This window comes from Pelobates fuscus, chromosome 6, assembly GCF_036172605.1.
Source record: "Pelobates fuscus isolate aPelFus1 chromosome 6, aPelFus1.pri, whole genome shotgun sequence".
NCBI lineage: Eukaryota > Metazoa > Chordata > Amphibia > Anura > Pelobatidae > Pelobates > Pelobates fuscus.
In genome coordinates, this window is record NC_086322.1 from 250,748,855 (window position 1) to 250,774,859 (window position 26,005).

The 26,005-nt window shown below is 41.7% G+C and overlaps 1 protein-coding gene across 1 annotated transcript in view; it reads left to right on the forward strand.

The window, feature by feature from the left end:
* The window catches only part of EZH1 (enhancer of zeste 1 polycomb repressive complex 2 subunit), a 165,718-nt gene that overhangs the window by 44,869 nt on the left and 94,844 nt on the right, over window positions 1-26,005 (forward strand). The window contains exons 5-6 of the mRNA XM_063458931.1: window positions 1,828-1,947; window positions 12,525-12,645. Coding sequence (XP_063315001.1) covers window positions 1,828-1,947; window positions 12,525-12,645 — 241 coding nt within the window. The remainder of the gene's footprint in view (window positions 1-1,827; window positions 1,948-12,524; window positions 12,646-26,005) is intronic.

Consider the following 26,005-nt stretch of genomic DNA (forward strand, 5'->3'; position numbering starts at 1 on the left):
CAGGGGGCTAGGAATGATAGTCATCTTCACAGAGTGCACTCAACTGATATAGGAAATCCTGAAGAGTGCTAATGTGATAGGGTCAGCTCTTAGGTGAATACCCACATATTTTATAAAGACCGGTTTATTCGAAAACCAAAACACTTATAGATTAGTGCCATGTCTATAGGTACAAAAAAAAAAGTATATACAATAATCCTGGTTTTAATCATTGCCAAGGCGAGATGCTCAGATCACCCATGAACCAAGCAAACCAGAGGTATGAGGAGATGTTGTCATCCGGACACCTTAGCAAACCTTGTCAGGTGCTCTAACGCTACCTCCAGCTCTATTTGCAAAAAGTATTAACAGTGTTCACCTTGGTAACTGCAGAGATATACACTTGTCCCGGGGGTCTGTATGAGATTGCTTCAACCTAGCCTGATGTAATATAACAAAAACAATAAACGCATTTTAGCTGCAAATTCTGGAGATAGGTAAATGTACCAAAGTGTCTGCCCTTGCAGCATGGGTATTAGAGCAGAGTGACTGGGATTACCAGGCAGAGTCCAAACGGCATAGGATGAACAACCAAATTGAAATGAGAGAACCTGTAGAACTTGCAAATACACCATGGAGGGTAAAGTGTAGGAACTGTATCATAAGCAGCAGTATTGTTAACATGCGGCCACTTACTACTAAAGTCATGATCAGGGGCTAATGAGGTCTTGACGGGAATGCTGTGAGAAATACTGAAACCTGTGAAACATACCTAGTTGTATTCTTCCAGCGAGACAAATCCTCATCATAGAGCCAGTCCTCTAAAACAATAAGGCAACATTAAAAGAAAAAAAGGATGCTCTTATCAACTTGCAGATAAGGAAATGAGAGGTATGGGGCAGCTATTAAAGTAGAAAAGTGTTTTTTCCAGCCTTAAAGCACGGGGTTGGTATAGTGGCTCTGTTGGTGCTGGGGATGGTAGAGCAAAGTCCTGTATATGGGTTATGTCAAGTGCTTTGAAAAGCTTTACCAGGTCAGCTGCAGGCATCATCACTAGCATATTGCATTTATGAAAAGCCAAGAGCTTTAAAAGATTCAGGTGAATCTAATGTGATTCTCCTGAAGTAGGACAACCAGAGGCTTCCATAAGCTTCTCTGTTGGGGCAAAGGTCTTGATATACTTGTTGGTCAGAGTCTACAAAAGTGATTCATACAGCTAAAATTGTTTTCATGCTTACAGCATCCCTTTAAATAGTGACTTTTAAAAGAAAGCCACCAGATGTGATCAGTAAATTCTGGCTCATCCAGAGTTAAAGAAAAATATTGTCTCACTAAAACAGATATTTAAAGATATAATATGTGAAAAATAAAAGTGCAAATATAAATGACAAGACCCAGATTACCCTGATTTACATAACAAAATACAATAACATACTATTGTGATAAAAAAAGCCAAATAAGAATATGTCAAGGCAGTCAAACGCAATGACAGCCCAGAAAGAACAAACAGCTGGTAAGTCAAAGGTAAGAAAAGTTAGAATGTTACAATTTCTTGTATGAAACAGCTGCTAGATTGAAAATGTACTATAACTTTAAGCAACATTAGAAGATTAGACTTTTGCGATTACAGGGGGACACGTTAAAATCGCCATATTCAATATACAAATATATTCTTGTATGTTATTGTTATGGGTACATGGTATAATTATAAAGGCTTCTCTGCAAAATAACAAATTAACACAAATCACCCTTTTAAGAAAGGTTAGGTACATGTTACCTTTCAATAATGCATAAGGACAGCAGTATATTAATTTAATATATTTCTTTTTGTCTTTTTTTCCATCACAGAGCACAGTTGAAAGTATCTTCCCAGGATTCCCAGTTCAGAGCATATGCATGATGTCCTTGAACACTGTGGCTCTTGTTCCCATTATGTACTCTTGGTCTCCCCTGCAGCAAAACTTCATGGTATGTTCCTTTACACCCCTCCATTGAGAAGATACTTGAGAAACTATACTTGAAAGAGACACACATCTGAAAATGTCATTGAAAAAAGTCTTGGTACCTTTTCAGTTAATTGCCATGAACCTGGACAGCTGGTTCCTAATGCAAATCACTTTTGCACCTGGTTTACCACAGCAGCACTCTTAAGTTAAAACGTTACTCCAAGCACCATGACCACGTTCGTGAAAGAAAGTGGTCGTGGTGCCTGGAGTCTGTATGTGTACCGTTTGACTTTGAAACGCTGCACATATGGATTCCAACACCTCTGCTGCTGGAGGGGTAACTCCACCTCCAGCAGCATCATTGCAACAATTTTAACAATCATGCATGTGCATATAGTCAGTGTCTTTTGCTTTATGTCTGTACTAACTGTCATAGAGCTCATCAATGTCCACGTCATATACTCATCCACGTACACATGTAAGTAGTTTATTTTTTTTGTCAATCTTTCTTTTATTGAGGCATGCGTTAGAAGGGGTACAGAAAAAAAAAAGAGATGTTTTTCATACAGGTTGGGAGCATAATGGTATAATACAACATCTCCTATGAGTGACAGCCTCTTTTTATATTAATTAAGCGTTCCATAAGATTAATGACTGGTTTAGTGTAATAGTAATAAAATAGTAAACAGTGCTAGATATGTCTAACATGCCTGGTAACAATTATGCAAGTCGATAGCGATTGTGAAAGGCAAGGACCCAGGCATGCTGCTCTATACAACAATGTTAATGATAAAACATGCTTTCGCTACGGTTACATCACGTATTTAGTTACTGTGTTCTATGGATACCATGCAGTTACATGCTAAGTTTATGCAGAGGTAGTCTGTGGTATAGGGTTAGCTCTGCAGGGTTAACAAGGCTGCCTAAGCTATGAGATTAGTTGTATGGCTAAGAATGGTCCCTCAGGTGGATCCTGTAGTGGTCTGCATTTATTTTCAGTGTAACCTGCCAAAGGAATACAGCGCGGTTCTAACGTACAAGCAAATATTAGTGATAATAAAATTACCACAACAATACAACACCCAGTGTGACACTTATATGGATATACTTCCCAATAATTGTGTCTAGTAGTTACAGCGAAATTCTTTTCTTTAAGATCTACAAAAAATAAATTATGCCACACATAGTGAAATCTGTATAACAGTATTATCAGTATAAGAAGATATGAGATGTCAACTCACAAGTGTAGAGCTGTACCAGGTTCTAACGTAGGCTGCGGTAAGGGTAACATTTAAAGGACATCATTGTATCATGTATAAGTAGAACATAAAGAATAGCTAAATAGCTAAACAGAAAAATTATACCAGTAGAGCTCGTGGTGAGCGTGTCTGCAGGTGGAAGTCCAGCAAGGCGAGTCCATGCAGGCTGTGCTGGCCAGGTCCCCCATTGTCCTCAGCAGAGAATGTTGTTGGTGGGACTACCAATTCAGAAGGCTGGTTCAGCCTATGCCTGTGCTGGGTAGGTACGCAGCGTGGACAGGTAGAATGGAAAAGATGGCACCATCGTCCGGAGAAACGGGTGCAGCATGGTGAGAGTTAATGACAGCCGTCCTCCAGCCCCAGGTCTTCACAAAGGCCTGCACCTGTGATGAACCGACTCGGTTACTCATGGAGGCCGCCATGTGAAGCTTGGTTGTTCAGCCACCGCCAGCGGTGGGCAAGCCTCCAGCGATGTGGACGGTGTCTCGGAGTTTGACTCCATGTGGCCTTCGGCCTGGGAAGGCATTGTGGATGGCCCACGGTAGTAGCTTCCGGTAGGTGGTGGAAGCGTTGGGCGGTTTGTCGTGGCATATTAGTACCGTATCCTTGCCGCTGTGGGTGAGACTTTGGGCCGTTAGGTAAGTCTTTGGGTCTGGCTGGGTTCTTGCGGACTGAGCTTGGTAGTCTGGCTTGAGTTAGGGAGGCCTTCCACGTGTGGGGTCGTGGCTTATTATCCCTCCCGCTCTCTGCTTTAGTCTGGCGTGTTTTACCCCACTGCCATGTTGGAGCTCGCTTGTTTATGTGCTGTGGGTCAGGCAGTCGTTCGTGTGGGAGGCTGGCATTTGGGTGTGTTTGGGCCTGCTGATTCATCATTACCCCCAGTTTGTGCCAGAATTCTTAAAATATTCTCTCCAGCCTGGATTCGTATCCCATTTTGTCCACTGCTTCGCCGGGCGTCCACGTGGTGATTGTTCCCCACTCCGCTATGTGGCTATGATGGTCACCTGTGTGTGGGTCGTGACCAACCTCAAGCTGAGTGTGGTGGACCGGGATATCCCCCCTGGCCCCATGTGGGGGGAACGGGACTCTGCACGGTCTTGCTGGCAGGGGAGTCAAGGGACGAGAGGTCGGCCGCTTCACTCGCCCGTAGCCCCCGCTAGGCCGCAACTGCTCCACGCGTTTTTTGATGGTCGATATCCCAGCTTTCCTCATCCGGACACTCCAGCCGTCGTCTGCGTTAGGTAAGTCCTTGTTTGGGTCGATTTATGGACAGCAGGAGTCCCAGCAAGTCGCTTGAGAATGTAGTTTAGTAGGGCACTCCCCACTCCCCATGTAAGTAGTTTATGACTAGCAAAGGTAAATCTGAATTTTTGTGTAATTTCCCTTTTTAGAATATTTTCATGTTAAAGGGTTGCCAGAATATTTCCATACAGGGTGATTGCTATCCAGTCAGGGACTTTAGAAAGTCTTTATTGGTTATCTGCGTTTTGAGACCTAGATACAGTAGATATGCTGATTCAGAAAGAGGTTAAGAAAGTTTTACGTAAGGTGCATTTGTTAAACACAGATTTCTTTATGGAGGATTAACCCCATGTTGTGAATGGTACATTTTCATTACAACCTTGTGTAATTCATGACTTGTTGGGCTGGAAGTGTCTGTTGAGGGGGTAAGGAACCAAGGCCAGGTTATTAATAGTTATTTTAGGCTGATTTTAAACCGTTTCTTCACAATACTTTTTTCTTTCTTTACTTTAATCATCAGCCATGAAATAACATTAATACAAGAGTAAAAATGGAACTTGAATGGGGAGGCGGACCCTAGCGACCAAACGAGACAGACACATGCAAACTGAGCTCCGTGAGCGATACTAATATAATACGGAATTTCAGCTACCACAGAGTGTGGAAAACACTGATTTAGACCCCAGACTTACCATGGGCAGAAAAACGAAGCAACAGAAGCCAGATAAGCCCAGGTCGGGCATGAATATAGAGGAACTTTTCCGACAAGCACAGGGAGCATGTGGGCCCAAGATGGCCACCGACTTTTTGAGATCTTACTGACTCCTCGGAGGACTTGTCCCTGGATGACAGCACCATAGGGCTACCTTCATCACTTCAGCCACAGTGAGCCCCAAAGACCTCAGCACCTGTAACTGCTGCAACCCTTAAGGCAATGCTGGGGAACCTCCAAAAAACAATCCAAGGCGACATGGCACTGCTCTGCACAGATCTCACAGGAATGGTGAACCGCTTGGGCAAGGCGGAGGCCTCCACGGAGACCGCAAGTCCATAACGGAGCCCCGGATTAAAATGGCTGCGATTAAGAAACAAGTCTTAAAGGAGCAACGCTAGACGACATGAGACGCCACAAGAACCTTAAGATACGAGGTGTCCCAGAGGAGGTGCCAACGGAGGAACTCCCTCACTTGGTGCGGAGACTGATAGGGTCCTTTCTAGCACCTAAACAAACCAAAAGCGTGATAACAGATATGGTTTTTCGCATACCTAAACCACGAAGAGCACCTGACACGGCGACTCGAGACCTGGTGGTGAAATTCCGCAATGGCGCAGACAAAGCAGCAGTACTAGCGGCACTCAAGGGGATTTCTCCCTACTCCTTCGAAAATATAACCCTCACTTTTTACATTGACCTCTCAGGGGATACTCTTCAGTGGAGAAGAGCGATGAGGCCCTCTACCACTCAGCTTCGGGATTTTAACATCCACTACAGATGGCGCTCTACGCGAAAACTACAAATTCAACAAGGAGACACCATCCACTCTATGCAGAATATGCAAGAAGCTAGAGCCCCCCTCTCCCCCCCCCCCTGCACCTCGCTATGCAAGATAGATGTCTAGCCCATAATAGTGGAACATGGAGGTGTCCATATGCTCAGGCCACTGCCTGCTACCCCAAGCTACTGCTCTCCCCCTGTAGACCAGCTGGCTAGCAGGCAAGCAGCTCCCTTGCCTGTCTCACACTTAAAGTACTAAAAGTCTGGTAGCTAACTCTAAAGTTGTACACAAAGACCTTGGGTGGTGGAAACCACATAGAAGATTGTTCTACATAAGCATACTCATGCACATTTAAAGGGCATCCAACCCAGGGTCCCCCAATAGCTTGCCTAAATCAAGATAGCTCCTTCTCTTACATACAAAAACCCCAACTCATTGGTAATAATGCTTGTTAGACACTGTACTTAAATTCACCCTCTCACACCAGTGGGCTGGGTCAAAAATAAATAATAAAAAAAACAAAAAAAAGGAAATATAAATGCTAACTTTGGCCAGTGTTTGTGACTAAGTGGCTTCTACAAAAGACTGGACATAATCCATTTTGAATACCCTGGGCTGTCTACTTTTTCAAATACTATGTCATGGTGTGGTTTATTTTCATTTCTGGGCTGCCATACCGTCTCAAAGGCAACATAGTCAATCTGGCAAATAACCATTTACAAATGCAGTAAAATGTATTATATTGATGATATCGGTAAAATTGCAGTTTATGTGTAAAAAAAATGCAAAAAATAAATAAATAAATATATATATATATATATATATATATATATATATACACACGTTAGTTTTGGCCAGGCTTTGTGACTAAGTGGCTACTTAAAAAGAGTGGACATACCCCATTTTGAATACCGTGGGTTGTCTGGTTTGATGGGGTAAATTACATTGGCCAGCTTCAAAAATGCCCCAAATATAACATGGGTGCATGATGACCAGCTGTGAAAATTCCAAGTTGGAAAACTCGAATTCCAAGTTGGAAAAATAAGATCTTTTAGCCCCCAGAGAACCCGACACACCTATATATGGGTGGTATCACTGTACTCAGGGGATGTTGCTGAACACATATTGGGGTGTTCTTTGGCAGTGACCCTTGAAGTTCTCAGTGCATGTATTCTTAAATTGCTATGTGTGTCAAAACAATCACCAATTTTTAAAAGAACTTTAAATTTGGCATAGATTGGTGGTAAAATGGTTGCATGAAAAGAGTCAAAATATCCCAAGTTTAATACTACTACTAGGTTGTCTTCTTTAAAAAAATATATGTGATGGGTTATTCAGGGATTCCTGACAGATATCAGCGTTACAGTGTAACATGTGTTAATTTTGAAAATAATGGTTTGGAAATAGCAAAGTGCTACTTATTGCCATATAACTTTCCAAAAAAAGCTAAGAACATGTTAACATTGGGTATTTCTAAACTCAGGTCTAAATTTAGAAACTACTTAGCACGGGTGTTATTTGGCGGTTGTAGATGCGTAACAGATTTTGGGGGTCAAAGTTAGAAAAAATGTGTGGTTTAAATTTTTTTTTTTTTTAAGTTTCAAGCTTTTATTATGGCAGGAATACATAATCCCAATAGTATAACTGTGCTATAGTAGTGAATATGAGACTCGCAGGTCCCATAGTTGTGTATTAACATAAGAATGGAGCATAGAAATGCAGTAATCAGTAAGTCAGAGGACATATGAGGTGCTATAGCGTATCAACTTATAGGTTTTGAAGCCTAGCTTGGTTACCTACCAATATACGACATGAATAGTGCATACATCCCTTAGGGACTGATCTAGTGTGGTACCCGATTGCGAGGCTTGGCATCAGCATTCCCCTGTGGGCGGGCAGGTCCATTCCGGCGGGGGGGGGTTGGCAAGCTCTTTACAGTTTCCTATCATTATTAAGGCATGCACATTTAGGTACGGTAGATTAACATTGCAGTTACTTCTATTGTATGACTCGCGGGTCTCCTAGCTGTGGGGTAGTGATGTAATGAGACATAAAGAGTGCTTTAAGTAAGTATTCTGATGTGACATACATTGCGATTACAAAGTTGCCGATAGGATTTAAGTGTTTGTTGTTGTATCAGCTCAGCGGTGTGTCCAATTACATGAGTGTGTCATTGTTGGTCATGTGTGCTGTGTTTTCTAATGGATGCGGAAGGTTCTCTATCAGGGATCGACCGATATTGATTTTTTTTTTGAGCCGATACCGTTAAGCTGTGAAATTTCAGGCCGATAGCCGATAACTTACCGATATTCTGTACATTTACCATTTTGAAAAATAAACTATTTCTAAAGGTAAATGCATAAAATATACATGCCACATGTAGTGGATGCAGTGTGTTTAGACACGGGAGCTGTGTGTGTTTGTGTAGTGTGCATGTAGTGAATGCAGTGTGTATTTGTGTAGTGTGTATAGTGAATGCAGAGTGTGTTTGTGTAGTGTGTATCTAATGAATGCAGAGTGTGTATATAATGAATGCAGAGTGTGTAGGTAGGTATGTATTTGGGGGGAGGGAGGGCATTTAAAAAAAATTAAAATAAACACCAACAAAAAGACAAACAGTACAATGAAAAGTGGAGTGCTTAATAAAAAATAGTAACATAGGAAACACATTCTTATTGCTTGTTACACCATTACATATGAAGTGATGGAGTTATGATCTAAAACACAAACAACAAAATCTTGCTGTTTGTATCCAACCATGAAATATGCAATATACAAAACAAAGCAAATAATGAGGTATTATCTTTTCTTGCCTCATATTTGCTTGACACTTGCACTTTAAAACTAACTCATCTAAATCCGCACTAGTGAAATATGTGAAAAAAAAATTTGTCCCCCGTCCCTGCTTGTTACCTGGCTAGGGAGGGGGGGATATGGCATTCCTTGGTGGTCCGGTGGCATGGGCTGTGCAGTGGGGGCCCGCAGTAAGCGCTTACCTACCTTCCCAGCAGCTCCCTTTAGCTCCCCTGTGTAAATCTTGCGGTCTGTGTGATGCGCAGAGCGTTGCCATGGTAACTTGTGGCAACGCTCTGACGGCCGCGGGACTCGCAAGATTTAAACAGGGATGCTAAAGGCAGCTGCTGGGAAGGTAAGTAACAGCTTGCTGCGGGCACTCCAGGACCGCCGGGCTTGTAATGGGCCCGTCGGTCCTGGTATGTTTTATCGGCCGATACCGATATTGCCGATAATACAGAATATCGGCCGATAATATCGGTAAAACCGATAATCTGTTGATCCCTATTCTATATATGTGGTTCATGTTACAGCTGGTAGGTAGTGGTTATTTGTGTGTGTGTGTGCCACAGCTAGTACCCTTTTCACCTATGTTGGTTTAGGGTGAGATTCCTAGGTTTGGCTTGGTATGCCCCGTCATCTTGAATGGTAATTTTTTAACCTGGCGTCCCCCAATTCCCGTCTGAGCCACTTCGATTTGTGCCTGGGTGTCGTTAAACTAATGTTGTGGGGTCCTCGGTAATTTGTGCGGTGAATGGATAGAGGGGTGAATCTCATGTAGAACAAGATTGGAAGGTAGGAATAAGAAGGAGTGGTATGGGATTCAGATAGTCAAGTATTCAGGTGTGGCCTTGTTGGTCGGCCCCAGCGCCCCCTACGCATGCGGCGCCCACCCCCGTCACATACTCGAACCATGGTCGCCAGCGCTCTGTGTGTTTTGTATCGGTGTTTGTCAGGGATGCTTGCATTGCTTCTGCCGATTGGATTTTAACTACTGTTCCACTGTCGGGGTTTTGTCCTGTTTCCAGAGGGCAGGTATCACTGATTTGGCTGTGTTCAGGAGGTGACGGTAGATTGTTTTTTTTAGAAGCAGTTCTTGGGGACGGGGTGGTGTCGATCAGTGCATGTTCTATCTCGAAGGGTGGGGCTTCTCCCAATATCTCTGCAATTATGGCCTCACTCGAGGACAGTTCTACCATATGTGTCGAATCGTTACCACCGCATCTCCAGCAGGTGTTGGGAGTGTTTTTACATTTTTCATCATATTTTATAAAAAAAATTATATGATATGATGAAAATAATGGTATCTTTATAAAGACCATTTCATGGCGAGAAAAACAGTATATAATTGTCAGGCATTGATATTTCTATTTATGGCACACATTCAGCTCAGGGAGCTATGGCTTCCAAAGTTTTTTTCGCCATTTGGATGACATCATGAAATAAGCAGATTGGTCACCAGAGTAAACTTTCAAGGAATTTTATTTCAGACCTATTGAGCATGAAAAGCAGAAAGTCATGATTTTATTAAAGATGTAGAGGCGAATATTATCCCACTATTTATTTTTCCTAATGGGTTAATGTTTTTTACTTAAATTTATATCAGTTATGTTTTATCTTTTTAAAGTATTATTATAATAAGTTAAATAACAGGCTTTAATGTTTGTGTAATTTTTTTCCCCCACATTTACTTTGTGTTAAACAGCAAAACAACTTTTATTTCAAGTTGAATTTCAACTTAGCCACCTTGGAACTTACTTAGTTTTTTTTTTTATAATTCTTTATTTTGGTTGTGCATGAAAAGTTTCATCAGTTTGGTAGTCTTGACAGAATATCAGGAAAATAAAGTAGTTTTCAAATTTCAAGACAAGCAAACTGCACTTTTTATTTTTTTTAAAGTAGTAAAAAGACAGTGCTGCTTTGCAAGCATGCATATCAGACAAAATTATAACAAATTAAAACAGCACCAATGAGTGGGAACTATGAGTAGTACCACCAGGTGCCAGCTGCAGTATTCTGTGTCATATGAAACTAACTTATAGACAGTATTGCTTTAAGAGCAGTATAATATAAAGAGCCGGCTAAACTGAGGCGCGAAAAGCATTAGGGCGTAAACAGGTTAATTAGCCAATGCCTAATATGTCGTTTGTGCTGACCTGACTGCGATGCAAACCCAAGTCCTGCACGTTCATATCCCAGCCAGCCCCAGGCTTCCATACGAGCTATGGTATACGCCTGACCCACAGGTCCCCCTCTGAGCTCTCTCCAGAACTTAACCCTTCAATGGCATTGGAGTTGTGCGGAGCAGTGTACCAAGGTGCTGCAGAGCTGCATTATCTGCGTCAAGGTGTCTCCCGTAACTTTAGTTTCTGCTTCCGCGTCGACCGCTTTGGTTTAGGGTTTCTCCCAGAGGTTCGCTGTGTGACTGTGTGTCGGTGAGCGTCAGGCTGGTTCCCAACAATAGTCAAGGAATTTGCGTCCGCTGGTGAATCCGCATTCAGAATTGAGACCAGATATGGTCCAAGGCTCTGGTTAGTCGTTCCTCATGTGAGGCCCAGGCCTAGGCAGTGTGGTGAGGTGGTGGCGTCGCCCTAGCGGCCATCATGGGTCGCTGGTCGCAGTAATGCCACACATCAAGGATTGCCAGTTCCTGCAAAGGATAGCAGGCTAGCACCACTGTGGGGACTGGGATAACCCCTGCCGGTCCATAGAGGGGGGTGGAGGGAACAAGGGCCCTGATTCCAGGTTTAAGCCATGTGTAGCATCGGGGATCAGCTGCCTCCCTCATGCCATGCTGACCATGCGTGTAGGCCGCAAACAGCATTCAGGTAAGTCCTGCAGGGAGAACCGTTTGTTTGGTGTCAGCATGTTCCCCTTGTTGTTACCTGTCGGCTGGTGGCCCTTAGAAGTTGAGTAGAGGCTGTAATTAAGCTTTTATCTGCAATATTTGCAACTGAGAGCAGGAGCTGCAGTGGTACACTTCTGCTCTGTTCAGAAGTCAGACCACACCCCCTTTGTGTAATTTTTGATACTTAAAGTATCCCTATAGTTTCAGGAAAACAAACTCGTTTTCCTGACTCTGTAATCCTTGGGGGATCCAGGGTCTGCCTCCCGCTGGGCTGAAGGGGTTAAAACCCCTTCAGCAGCTTACGTTAATCCAGCGGCAGGCTCCCTCGGCGCTGGTGACCTCTCCTCCCCCGCCGACGTCAGCTCCCGAGTGGAGTAGAGTGGATTGCGCATGCGCGGCATTGCTCAATGCTTTCCTATGGACGTTCTGCACGTTGGATGCAAATTTCGCATACAACGTCGCAGAAGCGCCTCTAGCGGCTGTCAGGAAGACAGCCACTAGAGGTTGGATTAACCCTGCTATGTAAACATAGCAGTTTCTCTGATAGGGATCTGGCATCCAGACCACTTCATTGAGCTGACTCAAGGATTCACAACATATACTCTTTAGGGCCAGTTTTACATCCACCCCTGCAAGACGCCCCATTTAATTTTACTTGGCTCAAACCGCCCACCCCTCCTCCCTCCCACCCTGGTTCCTTGTACCTATATAGCCTGCTCTTCCACATGCTATCAGCTGCTGCAGTTATACCTTTAACTCTCTGCCATCTTGTACAAATTCCTCTGTTACCTTTTGTAGTATATCTTATCAGCTTATCATGCTGTACATTTGCTAATCAAAGTTTTATAGAGACCTCTCTATAAAATATGTGATATCATAAAGGACTGAGACATGTAAGCAATCAAATGGAAGAATCTATATTAATAGATAAATATTGTTTTACATTTTCTCTTCTGTTTAGGTGGAGGATGAGACTGTATTGTGTAACATTCCATACATGGGAGATGAGGTGAAAGAGGAAGATGAAACCTTTATTGAGGAACTTATTAATAACTATGATGGGAAAGTACACGGGGAAGAAGGTGGGTCATTGTACTCTTACTTTAATTTCCATGTGTATGAATTAAGGAAATCTTCATTCCAATTTTTATTTTCCACCAACTTGATGGAGATGTAAAGAGCCTGTTGATGAGCAGGGGCTATTTTCCAGGCTTGCTTGGGAGCATACTGGCAAGCAGGGTACACTTTCCTTGCAAGATCCTAGGTGGCTTTTGTTGACCAAAAGCTACTTTCCTGTGGTGCCTTGGAACCTAATGGTGAATTTTGGTGTAGGAGCCATTTTCCTGTAGAGCCTGGGCATCTATTGGGAAGCAGGGGACACTTTCTATACCCATTAGTGAGCTCCTGGGGCTACATGGAGAAGAAGGTGGGTCATTGTACTCTCACTTTTTTCCATGTGTATGAATTTAGTAAATCTTAGTTATAATTAGTTTTCCACCAACTTGATGGAGAAGATGTCCGTTATGCTCATTTGTTTTAATTTAAACATTTCAGATGTAAAGATATAAAGCAAACATCAGATGTCTGACTATGTGAAAGAAACAAACTTGTTTTTCTGACAGCTTTGACATTTAAATAGTTTGGGGGTTTACGTTCTTCATACTATATGTTCTAATAGCAGGTAGTTAGTACAGTGTTAATCACAGGACTACAGGATGTTTTAACTTCCTTAAAAGAAAAATGTTATACACAAATAAACTTTACTTGACACACATCCAGTAAAAAAATAAAAAAGCTTTTTTAAATTGACTAATGAACCATAGCAGAAAGCTGCTCCTGGCACTCACAGATATGAAGAATATGATAGACTCACAAATATATGATTGCTTATTCGTTGAAATAACCAAATGGCAGGAAGAGTTGCATGGGTGACTGCTGAGAAGTATGGACAATTGTTACTACACCAATTTTCCACAATGGGTATTTGAACAAAGGTGAAACTGGACATATCCTCCTCTTTTGGCCAGTCACCCGACCATAATCAAGATGGTGCCGACTCTCTCCACCGTGAGACATCTCAAGACGAGACAGAGTATCAAGTTGCTTTTGAAGGGTCTCTCTGAGGTGAGAATGCCATCCTTAGTAGAATATCAATCTTATACACCAATTTAAACTGATGGTGGTTGAGCAGAAAAAAAGAAATGACAGATGTTAGGGAAAAAGGATCTCACAGTTGGAAACTATAAAAACAGCGGAGTTTGCAAAGGTCCATGAAAGTATGGCGGACGCCATTACTAATAGAGCAGAAGCCACAGACATGCACTGCCAAGATGAATGACCTTGAAGACCATTTTCGATGGAACATTTTGAGAATTTGAGTTATTCCCAAATCGATTGAGTATGGCGGACGCCATTACTAATAGAGCAGAAGCCACAGACATGCACTGCCAAGATGAATGACCTTGAAGACCATTTTCGATGGAACATTTTGAGAATTTGAGTTATTCCCAAATCGAATGAGCAATAAGCTCTTTTACTTGTTTGATTCCTGAACTAGGCCAAGATCAGCTAAACCGAATCCATAGAGTGGGCAAAAGTAAGCATTTACCATTTTTTTCATATAAAAGAATAGATAGAATATAATTCTATGAGCTAGTTGTAAAAATTCAAGGCCTGCGTCCTACAGAGATTTGCAAATCTAGGAAGGCCTCTCACATTTGCTCTCCAACACTGGAAATGTCTGCCTTCTACTACGACCGCTTTTATGCTACACTATATTCTTTACCAGTGGGGCTTCTCCACAAAGATTTTAGTTCTCTGAAATTGTACAATCACCAGAATTAAAAGGTTTGAAGAATGCAAAACTGTTTTACATTATTTGGACAATGCTGCCTTTTTGAAGTGGAACAGAAGAAAACTCCACACCATATGTCTCTTGAGTGGCAGTAGGTCCGATGAATGCTAATAGAGCTATGCTCCTCTATATAACTTCTGCCTTTTGATTGATTGACGGTGTGGTTAATCTCTACTTTTATTTTGTTCCGAATTAACTCCCATTTTATTTTCATTTAATTTGTTTTACTTTGTACTGTTTTCAATATTGTGGAATCATTCCTCTCAAATTTCATCTACTTTGTGCTGGTATTAAATATTCTATGAATGATAGTTTTCATTTATCTAATATAAGCACCTGTCCGCTTCTTCCAATGTTATATTGTTATTGGTCACCACACTGGTCCTGCTGGTTCTGACATCTGTTGATGTATCGCTCTTCCATGTCCTTCCAGGTTCTTGTTCTCTGAGGCCCTATTAATGGCAAACTTTTCCCTGGTTTTCTGCGGTCTTGCTAATGGCAAACCTTTCCTTTTATGGGATCTAATTTGGGCTCTATTTTGTGTAAATAATTTTGTTTTGTTTTTTTCTTTTCTTACTAGAGGTGCAATGCAATTTTTATATCACTGCTACTGTCAATGATTATGTTTTACTTATAGTTTTGGTCTGGATATTATTCATGTTGTAAACATTTGTTTTTGATTGCAACTTGCCATAAGGCCAGGGACTAATTAAAAGTATTTAGAAAATTGGGCAGACAAGATAGGCCGAATGGTTCTTATCTGCTCTCACATTCTATGTGAAACGTTCATATATGTCACCCATGTTAAATAGCTTTAATTCCTCTTTTTTTATTTGTTTGTTTGCCCTTACAATATGACATTTGTCACTTATAATTATAAGGTTTTGGGTACTCAACACATGCTCAATCTACAATTACAAGTTTTAAAGAAACTATTTGATTGTGACATTGTTTGGCTCAAATATACTACCTTTAAGACTCCACCACCTTCTACATTTTACTCTATTGCATTCCCAACCGAATATCACTAAGAAGCCCACATGAAGGCTAGATGAATTTAAAGTATTTATTGTAGAAATGTGGCCTTTGAATTACTACACAAGGTGTCAGACCCAAAAGGCAGATTTTTATATTTAATCTGTAATATTGATTCATATATATATATATATATATATATATATATATATATATATATATATATATATATATATGTTTATCTTAGTTAAAGGACCACTATAGGCACCCAGACAACTCCAGCTTAATGAGGTGATCTGGGTGCCTGGTCCAGCCAGGTTTAACCCTTTTTTCTATAAACATAGCAGTTTCAGAGAAACTGCTATGTTTATAAATGGGTTAAACCAGCCTCTAGTGGCTGTCTCATTGACAGCCGCTAGAGGGCTTCCGCGCTTCTCACTGTGATTTTCACAGTGAGAAGACGCCAACGTCCATAGGAAAGCATAGTAAATGCTTTCCTATGGACTGGCTGAATGCGTGCGCGGCTCCTGCCGAAGAAGAGGAGGAGAGCTCCCCGCCCGGCACTGGAGATAGAGGTAAGTTTAACCCCTTCCTCCCCCCAGAGCCGGGCGGGAGGGGGACCCTGAGGGTGGGGGCACCCTCAGGACACTATAGTGCCAGGAAAAAGAGTATGTTTTGCTGGCACTATAGTGGTCCTTTAATGCCTATTTTCCAAATTCAGAGAGATCATTTTTAGATATGCATTGTAGAATAATCAATACAGCGAAACAAGGTTTTCTGATGATTTGTATTTTATTTTATCTCTGATTCTAGTACTGACTCTTTGGCCAAGCTTCCATGATCTAAACACCTTAAAGTCCTACAGAAATCCCTGTACTTGCCTTACACAATCTTGCTGATGTATGGAAGATTTTGTATCCAGATGTAAAGGACCTTTCATTTCCAATTATACAATTCATAAACATGTATAGATACATTTTATTTTTATCCTAGTGACCTTGTACAAGTTATTAAATTCTCATTGGACAAATTACATGGTCAGATTGTGCACTAGTTATGTTACAGCTGCATGATAAATTTGCCTTTAAGGGTAAGGGATTTTGGAACTAAATTATGCTTTTCTAAGCAAGGAGACATTTGTAAACCATGTCTGTGAGCAGTTAACCTTATTTTGCTTTGAAATTTACCCCCGATTATTTCTCTAGCCACTCTTCGGTTCTTTTTATACACGGAGCTACCTTTTTGAAGAAATCACAATCCACACAGATTAATAAATGGCTAATAAATTAGGATGTAACTAATTTTAAAAACAAACTTTCTCCTTACCTCAAACTTACCCAACAAGTTAAAGTTCTCCAATCATTTAAAAATAGCTATTGTATGTGTCTTCTTAGATCCAAATTTTATCTCCAAGGTAAGAAGGCTGGAAAGCTACTCTCTCATTCCTTAAAGGCTTTACAAACACAATAAAAAATCATGTATCTGCTTACTTACACAACACACAAGAAGGATTTGGGAATTGTTATAGGCAACAATGTGCAATGTCAGCAGTGACTAAGGCCAGTTAAGGTATTGTCATGTATTAAAAAAAAAAAAAAAAAAAAGGGCATTAAAGGGACACTATAGTCTCCAAAACACCTTTAGCTTAATGAAGCAGTTATAGTGTGTCGACCATGCACCTGCACTTTCACTGCTCAATTCTCTGCCCTTTAGGAGTTAAATGACTTTTGGTTCTGTTTATGCAGCCCTAACCAGACCTCCCCTGGCTATGACAAACAGAGACTGCATGAAAAAAATGGTTTCACTTTCAATCAGATTTAATTTACTTTAAACGTTTTTATCTCTTGCTCTGTAAATTGAGCTTTAGTTGCATACAGGAGGTCTAGCACGCTATTAACAGAGCAGAAGATAAGACATTCTAAATTAAACAGAATTTACAATAAAGGAAGTACCGTATATACTCGAGTATAAGCCGACCCGAATATAAGCCGAGGCCCCTAATTTTACCCCAAAAATCTGGGAAAACTTATTGACTCGAGTATAAGACTAGGGTGGGAAATGCAGCAGCTACTGGTAAATTTCTAAATAAAATTAGATCCTAAAAAAAATATATTAATTGAATATTTATTTACAGTGTGTGTATAATGAATGCAGTGTGTGTACAATGAATGCAGTGTGTGTGTATGAGTGCAGCGTGTGTATGTGTGCAGTATGTGCAGTATGTGTATGTGTGCTATGTGTATGTGTGCAGTGTGCAGTGTGTGTGTGTTGCAGAGCTTTGGTGGGGGGTGGGCAATTTTATTATTCTTTTTTTAATTATTTTCATATTTTTTTATTATTATTTCTTATTATTAATTTTTATTTCATTTAATTATTATTTTATTTTCTTATTATTATTATATATTTTTTTTCGTCCCCCCTCCCTGCTTGATACATAGCAGGGAGGGGGGCTCTCCTTCCCTCGTAAAAATAAAATATAATGAATTAAAGCAGAATAAAACATTGGAAAATCCTGGCAGTACAGACAGCCAGAGCCAGATCTGATTGACAGATTTAATTTTAAAACTTTACAGAACAATGTATATTCCTAACTTCAATATCACAGCTTCAATAGATGCTTAAAATTAATGTCTGTTTTTAAACATAGAAGCGCTTGAAAAAAAAAATAAGCTAGCATTTTATATACAGAAGTCTATTCCACAGAAAGCTATTAAATGCCAATGGAATTTTAAATCATGCATGTCAAGTATGATTTAACATTTTAACTGATTGCACAAATGGATATTTCAGTGGCATTGGCAGTTCAGTGGGGGGGGGGGGAGGGGGGCTGGCAGAGCTGTACTTACCTTTCCTGCAGCTCCTGTCAGCTCTCTCCTCCTCCGCGCCGTCCGGTCAGCTCTTCTGTCAGCTCCCACTGTAAGTCTCGCGAGAGCCGCACTATGACCCTGCGGCTCTCGCGAGACTTACACTGGGAGCTGACCGAGGTGCTGAACGGACGGCGCGGAGGAGGAGAGAGCTGACAGGAGCTGCAGGAAAGGTAAGTACAGCTCTGCCAGCCCCCTCTCCCCCAGTCTGTATTATGGCAATGCAAATTGCCATAATACAGACTCTGACTCGAGTATAAGCCGAGTTGGGGTTTTTCAGCACAAAAAATGTGCTGAAAAACTCGGCTTATACTCGAGTATATACGGTATATATATTAGATGACTCTTTACAAGAAGTGTTTAGGAAGGCTCCGGAAGTCACATGCAGGGAAGGGTGACTCGGGCTGCATAAACAAAGTGATTTAACTCCTAAATGGCAGAGCATTGAGCAGTGAGACTGCCAGGGCATTATCTATATACCAAAACTGCTTAATTAAGCTAAAGTTGTTTTGGTGACTATAGTGTCACTTTAATTCTCGGGATGAGGATATAATGTTGCCTCTTTATAAATTACTGGTAAGACCACATCTTGAATATGCTATGCAATTATGGGTACCTGTTCTAAAGAATGATATTATGGCCAGCCGTCCCGTATGGCACTTTCTTTGGGTGCAGCAAGGTCCCTCCCATATTGCCAGATAATTAAGCAGTGAGACTTCAGAGGCACGATGTAAACACCAAACCTACTTTGTTAAACTAAAGTTGTTTTGGTGATGATAGTGTCTCTTTAACTAACAATAATTTTTTTAAGGATACTCTGCCCAAACGGGCAAAGACTCCCCACCCCCTTAAAATCACGGTTTAGTAGATATGCCCCCAATGAATTACATGCATGATTTTTTCAGGCATGTATTCATTGGGTGTTTATCTTAAAAAAGCTTGAAAAGGTTGTAAACTGTTTAGGTCTAGAGGCGTTGCGTACTTAAAAGAGGTATGTCCAATGCAGCCACAAACATCCACGACTGCACCGGACATGACGTGGGCACTAGAAAAAGTGCAGAGGTGGCTAAAGAATTAATAAAAGGAATGGAACATTTTAGCTATGAAGAAAGGTTAACAAATGTAAACCTCTTAAGTTTAGAAAAACGGCTCCTCAGAGGGGATATACAAATATATACGGGGTCAATACAAACCAGTGTCTGGAAATCTATTCACAAACATAGGACACAAGGTCATGCATTTAGACTGGACGAACGAAGATTTAGTCTAAGGCAAAGGAAAGGTTTTTCAATGTAAGAACAAGAAGGATGTGGAATTCTCTGCCTGAAGAAGTAGTTTTATCTGAGTCTGTACAGATGTTTAAACAGCAACTAGATGCCTTCTTGCAAAAACATAATATTCAATTATATAATGTCTAATTTTTTCCTAGTTTTTTGCAAAATTGGAAGTGCTTCAAACTGTTTTTTTTCTGCCTTCTTTTGGATCAACAGCAAAAAACAGATGTAAGAAAGGCGGAATTTGAAGGATACATGTCTCTTTTCAGCCTATGTAACTATACTAATAAAACACTTAAGAGCCCAGGTTTCTGTGTACTGAAGGCTAATCAGTAGGCAAATAGCCTGTAATATATTGTAGCACAAAGAGGACAAAAATGACCAAATAACAGGTGCCCAGTGTCAGGGTGGCAGTCTGAAGACCGGGACCCCTGTGCCTGATGAGGATGATGAGCGGAGTCAGCGTGGAAGTAGAACAGTAGGGCCTGGTGCAGGGTAACCGCACGCCCCCTGGTGTTGAGCACCAGCGTATGTGCGGCCACATACCAGAACCCTGATGCAGCTACAGCGGATCCCAGGAACTTGAAGCTAGGAAGAAAGCAGACCTCCCAGGAGCTGAATAGGGAGGCTCTGCAGCAAGAATGTATCTAGTACAGAAACAAGGCAAGGCTAGGATAGTCACCAAACATGAAAACAAGACAGAACTAGTAGAACCCAGAACCAGAGAAGGATATAAAGCTAAACCCAGAACATGTACACAATACATAAGGGAACATTAACTCAACAGGGCCAGGACTGGACAGGACTGTACATGGACTGGGAATACAAAATAAAACAAGACAAGATATGATAGGCAAAACAAGAGGAGAAATAACTAAGTACTATATATGAAAATCATGGGGATTTAGTCACATTATATGATCATACATTGCATAAGCCTGCCAACAACGCCAATGTACCCCATATCTGGCAGGTCCTACTCTGCCTAATGTATACTAAAAGAACCATAAGAAACACATATATAGCACTTACCTGCAAGAAAGGGCAGAAGGCTTAAGCAGCTGCCTGCAGGACACTGAAACAAAAGGAAAGATGGAAAACAAACAGGTGTGGCAACATAAAACAAACATTTAAAGGAAACCTGGACACTGGGAATTCCAGGGACGGATTACAGGAATGAACCCAGAAAAACCCAGCATAAAGAAAACCAGACATAGAATAGAAAACCAGAAAAACCAAGAAATACTAAACAAGAAATGTAAAAAGAGTACTGGATACCAGAATCCAGACATCTCCGCAGAACATGGCATGATGTGACACCCAGGCTCCCAAATACCCCCTTATCAGCAATGTTATAAAGTAAATTAAACCATAATAGTGCTCAAGTGATAAAAGCAAAAAATGTGCAGTTGTACCAACAGTATCCTAGTTAGGTGACTCTTGTGTGCCGTGTGACCCTGCTTCTTTCTATTCCCATGTGTTAGCGGTCATACCCCTAAAGAGTGAGGAGAGTTGGACTCCTCCCATGGGTTCCCTGATTGGTCGGTTAAATCCCAATACAAGGGAATTTTAAACCTATTTTAATTTAAGCATCTTGAATGCTTCGTTCTGAGCCCCAGACAAAGGCGCATCTCTTGCGCTAAAACTCTGCATATTTTTTGCACTGATCCCTTGAACACTATTATGGTTTCATTTACTTTATAACTGTGTTGATAAAGGGGTACAAGGGAGCCTGGGCACCTGTTATTTGGTCCTTTGTATCCTTTATGTACTAGAAAGCATTACAAGCTGTTTGTCTACTCCCCAGGAGCGATCACTTCCGGGTTTCCCCACGTGGCGCCCGGCAGTGTAGCAGAGTATCGGAAGCCATCAGGCAGGCTTCCGATGCTCTGCCTGTGTGCTGAGTGCCTAGAGTGGTTGAGGCAATCCATGAAGACTTAAATAAAATAAATAAAATCGATTTATAAAAAAATAAAAAACAAACAAAAGAAAAACTCCCCCAGCCATGGAGGCAATGCATCATGGGGCTTCTGGGGGTGTCCCTAGCCTGCCTCATCATAGAGGCAGGCTAGGGTCATCCAATCAGAGCGTGCCCCTATAATGATATTTATTATTACTATGATCCCCATTTGTCTGGTCAGGTCAATATTAGTAAATATTGACTCTGATCAGTGTGGATCTCCTTCCCACTCTTCACTTGTGTGGGAGAAAGATTTGTGTTTAGGTATTGTTACAAATGGCTATTTGTAACTGGCCCTTTAAATGGAAAATTGCCCTGCTTCCCTGGATTGTGGAGAAGCCATTTGCCAGCCTCCTTCCTCATGACTATGGCCCCTGGAAGATTGTGCCCCTGAAAATGTATTAACTTTTATTGGGTGTGTATGGCCCTTTAAGAACCGTCTGGGGACATATTGTGACTTTGCTGAACAATGCCCCTTTAAGACTATGACCTGTAAAATTACTTGCCCCTGGCTTTCTCCCACTTGGTTCAGTAAATAGGGCTTACTGAACCAAGTACCACACAGGCGGACCACCCAGAAGTTAAAGTGTGCAGGCAATTTACCTCCCAGGCTGTGAGGTTACTGCCGGTTAATTGCCGAGCGCTGGGTGGCCGCCATTCGACAGCCGAACACGTGGCGGCGGCCATCTTAGGTCATTCGAATGCGGTCAGCGGTGTATGCAAAAGATTCTGTGGAACTAAAATCGGCTACACATTCTACCGAACACCGCTGACCCTTACCTTCTCCCATACTGAACTTGCAGCTCCAGAGACTAAGTCCCGTTCGAAATGGGACTTAGTCGTTTTTCGGCATGAAATTGACCGACCGCACAGCCCAAATCTATGGAACTGTTTTGGGCAGGAAATTGTGCTTGCGGTCGGTCATAAAGGACTTCCAGCTAACTTTTGATCCACTGGAGGGATTTGGCTGATTTTTGGAAGTGTTTATGTTTGATGTATGCTGAGTCTGAATATGTAACTTTTATGGAAATTGGATGTATGGTTTTAAAGTTACAGTGTGTGTGTGAAAACTGTATTTTTATTGTATGTAATAATTGGTTTAACTGTTTATCTGAGGGGAGGGGATGTGTGGGTTGCACCAGATGTGTGATTGGTGATTTTATGCCTCCCCCTGGGAGTGTCCTGTTTGCATGTAACCTCAATAAAAGCCAGGCTGGGTGTTCCAGCACCTCAGACCTCTTCTGACCCTCTAACTTGCAGCCTTGACTCATGTTTGTAGGGGACAGCTATAATCACTACAGGGATTGCTATGCTCGTCATACTCCCTTAGCTACTGAGCTCTTGTAAGAGCTCTAGTTCCTGATCCTGCTTCGCTCTACAGAAGGAAGAGGTTCGCCTTTTGGAACCTGGAGCCTGGTCGTAGGTCCAGGGCGCAGAGCAGGCGGCGAGATACCAGCCCAGCAGCGGTGGTTCGTGGAGTCTGCAGTGCTTATGGTGTCTGCGGTGCTGATGGTCCTTTGGTGAGCGCTAGGAGCATCCATTTCTACGGTCCAACTTCCAGCCAGCCTGGAGGCAACCGTAACAGGTGTTATTTATATTTATTTATAAAATATTTTACCAGGAAAGATACATTGAGATTTCTCTCGTTCTCAAGTACGTCCTGGGTCCACAAATCATTGCATTGTTACATTAGGGTACAATAAAATACAAAAACAATATTAATACACAATAAATACAAAATGGAACATAGAACAGGTGGGAAATATATAATCAACCATGACAGGTGCATTCTGTTTTGAGGTATGTAGAGAGGGATCTCTTAAAGGACTTTAGGCTTAGGGAAGATTTTAAATTGTGCGGGAGGTCGTTCCACAAAAGCGGTACTCTGTAGGAGAAGGAGGATCCTTCTGGGGATTGTGGGAACCGCGAGGGAGCATGGTAGAGAGACATGCTCCTCCCTCAGCCCTCAGCATTAAGTGTGCCGCCGGACTGGTGAGGCTGCAGCGTGCAATGCGGCCGCCTTCCGGCCGGCCCCCTCAAAGTGTGTGCCACCGGATCGGCCACCCGGTGGCACATATTGCCAGAGCAGCCCCCAGGAGCCGCGGCCCACCGGGAAATTTCCCGGTATCCCGGTGGGCCAGTCCGGCCCTGATCCCAATAAATTAGCATATTGCCAACAAACCTCAGAGCCAGGAATTCAAGGCTCTGTCTAAGGTGAGCATAATCATTACTATCTCACTATATTGTATACACTATCTGTACAATAGCACCTATGAGGTTTTTTTCTCTCTGCTTGTTCCATATCTTCGGGAGAACATCGTTTGGGATAAAGGGGTGTGTTGCTGCCTCAAGAGCAAAAAGGAGTTACTTACGGAGCCAATAGCTTATAGGCTCCAACCCACGTGAGTGGTTTCAGCCAATTGCTACTATTATTCTTTTTTTTATTTTTGTAAACCATCTGCACTATATTCTCTTTTTTTGTTGTTTTACTTTGTATGTACATTTGGACACATTGTATCACTATGTTGGAGGGGTGAGTAATACCCCCTCATTATTTATATCTATATTTATTATAGCGCTCCACTCGCTGGTATATTGTTTATACCTTTTTTTTCTTATATCACACACTAGTCCGTTTTGAATTTTTTTTTTTTACATTTGCCGTTCAGTTGTTTTTGTTTGGTTACGTTTACTGTTCCTGAGGTTGATTGTTTTTTACTTTTACTGCGCCAGACTATTTTTATGATCAAGTTCAACCTATACATGGGGGCATAAGTGTACTCAAGAGAACTTGCAGAAAACAACCTGGAGTCCTAACAGGTTCCCCTAAATCACACACAAATGTGTGTTTAAAAATGAAAATTGAAAATTTGCCACCACAATTTTCTCAATCGTTTTTGGATAAAATGGTTGCATCAAAGGCATCAAAACACTTTATATACAATGCCTTGGGGTGTCAACTTTTCAAATATATGCACGTTCATGGCAAGAAAATAAATTGGGTTATGTAAAAAGGCCCCCAAAAAGAAGATAGGCAAAGAAGATATGTCAAATTTGAAAAAACACGTCAGAAGTTTGGCATTGCACCCCTCCAAACAACCCAACAAACCTATGCATAGGTGGTATCACTGTACTCAGGAGATGTTGCTGAACACATATTGGGGTGGTCTTTGTCAATAACACATAACAGGAGCTGATAACTCATGCCTAAAGTACAATGTGTGTGAAAAATAGTACAAAACAATGACTACCCAAAAGTTTGACAAAGACTGGCGATAGAATTAGTGCATGGAAAGTGTTAAAATACCACCATTTGAAATACTGTAGGGTGTCTACATTTCATATATGGTTTGATGGGGGTAAATTACATTGGCCGGCTTCAAAAATGTCCCAAATTGGAAGTTGAAAAACACCTATACATGGGTGGTATCACTGTACTCAGGAGATGTTTCTAAACACATATTGGGGTGTTCTATAGCAGTAACCCTTAAAGTTCTCACTACATTTATTCTTAAATTGCTATGTGTGTCAAAAAAATCACCAATTTGTTTTGCCATAGATTGGTTATAAAATGGTTCCATGAAAAGTCAAAAAATACCCCAAGTTTAATACCTTAAGTCAGCGTTTCCCAATAGGTTCCGCGAGAACAAAATTGGGGTGCCAAGGCATTTTGCCACATCCAAGATGGCCGCCGCTACCTGCTCCTGGAAGGTCGGAAACAGCAGATATTGCGCAACCGCAATCTCATAAGAGATTGCGGGAGCGCTATCTTAAGCCCGCCCTGCCGCCAGCCCGCCTTGCCGTCAGAGCCAGTCCTAGCGCCCGCCCTGCCATCAGCCAGCCACTTGGAGCTCATCCGTGAGAGAATCCGCCCAGCAGTGAGCTAGCTAGCCCTGCAGTCAGCCATTTTCTTTCACTCGTGGTAGACGAGTGATAGAAAGTGGAGCTGATAGTTAAAGCACTGTTATTGTCATAGATAGAAAGCTCTGTTAGGTAGGGACATAGAAATACCTGTTAGATAGGGACATATAAAGCTCTGTTAGGTAGGGACATTGAAATTCTCTGTAAGGGACATTGAATAACTCTGTAAGGGGCACAAAAATGTTAAAGGGACACTATAGTCACCTGAACAGCTTTAGCTTAATGAAGCAGTTTTGGTGTATAGAACATGCCCCTACAGCCTCACTGCTCAATCCTCTGACATTTAGGAGTCAAATCCCTTTGTTTATGAACCCTAGTCACACCTCCCTGCATGTGACTTGCACAGCCTTCCATAAACACTTCCTGTAAAGAGAGCCCTATTTAGGCTTTCTTTATTGCAAGTTCTGTTTAATTAAGATTTTCTTATCTCCTGCTATGTTAATAGCTTGCTAGACCCTGCAAGAGCCTCCTGTATGTGATTAAAGTTCAATTTAGAGACTGAGATACAATTATTTAAAGCGGCACTGTCATGCCGAATTCAGTTTTTTTTTTAACCCCCCTCCCGCCTCAACTACATCCAATCGACCCCCTAGT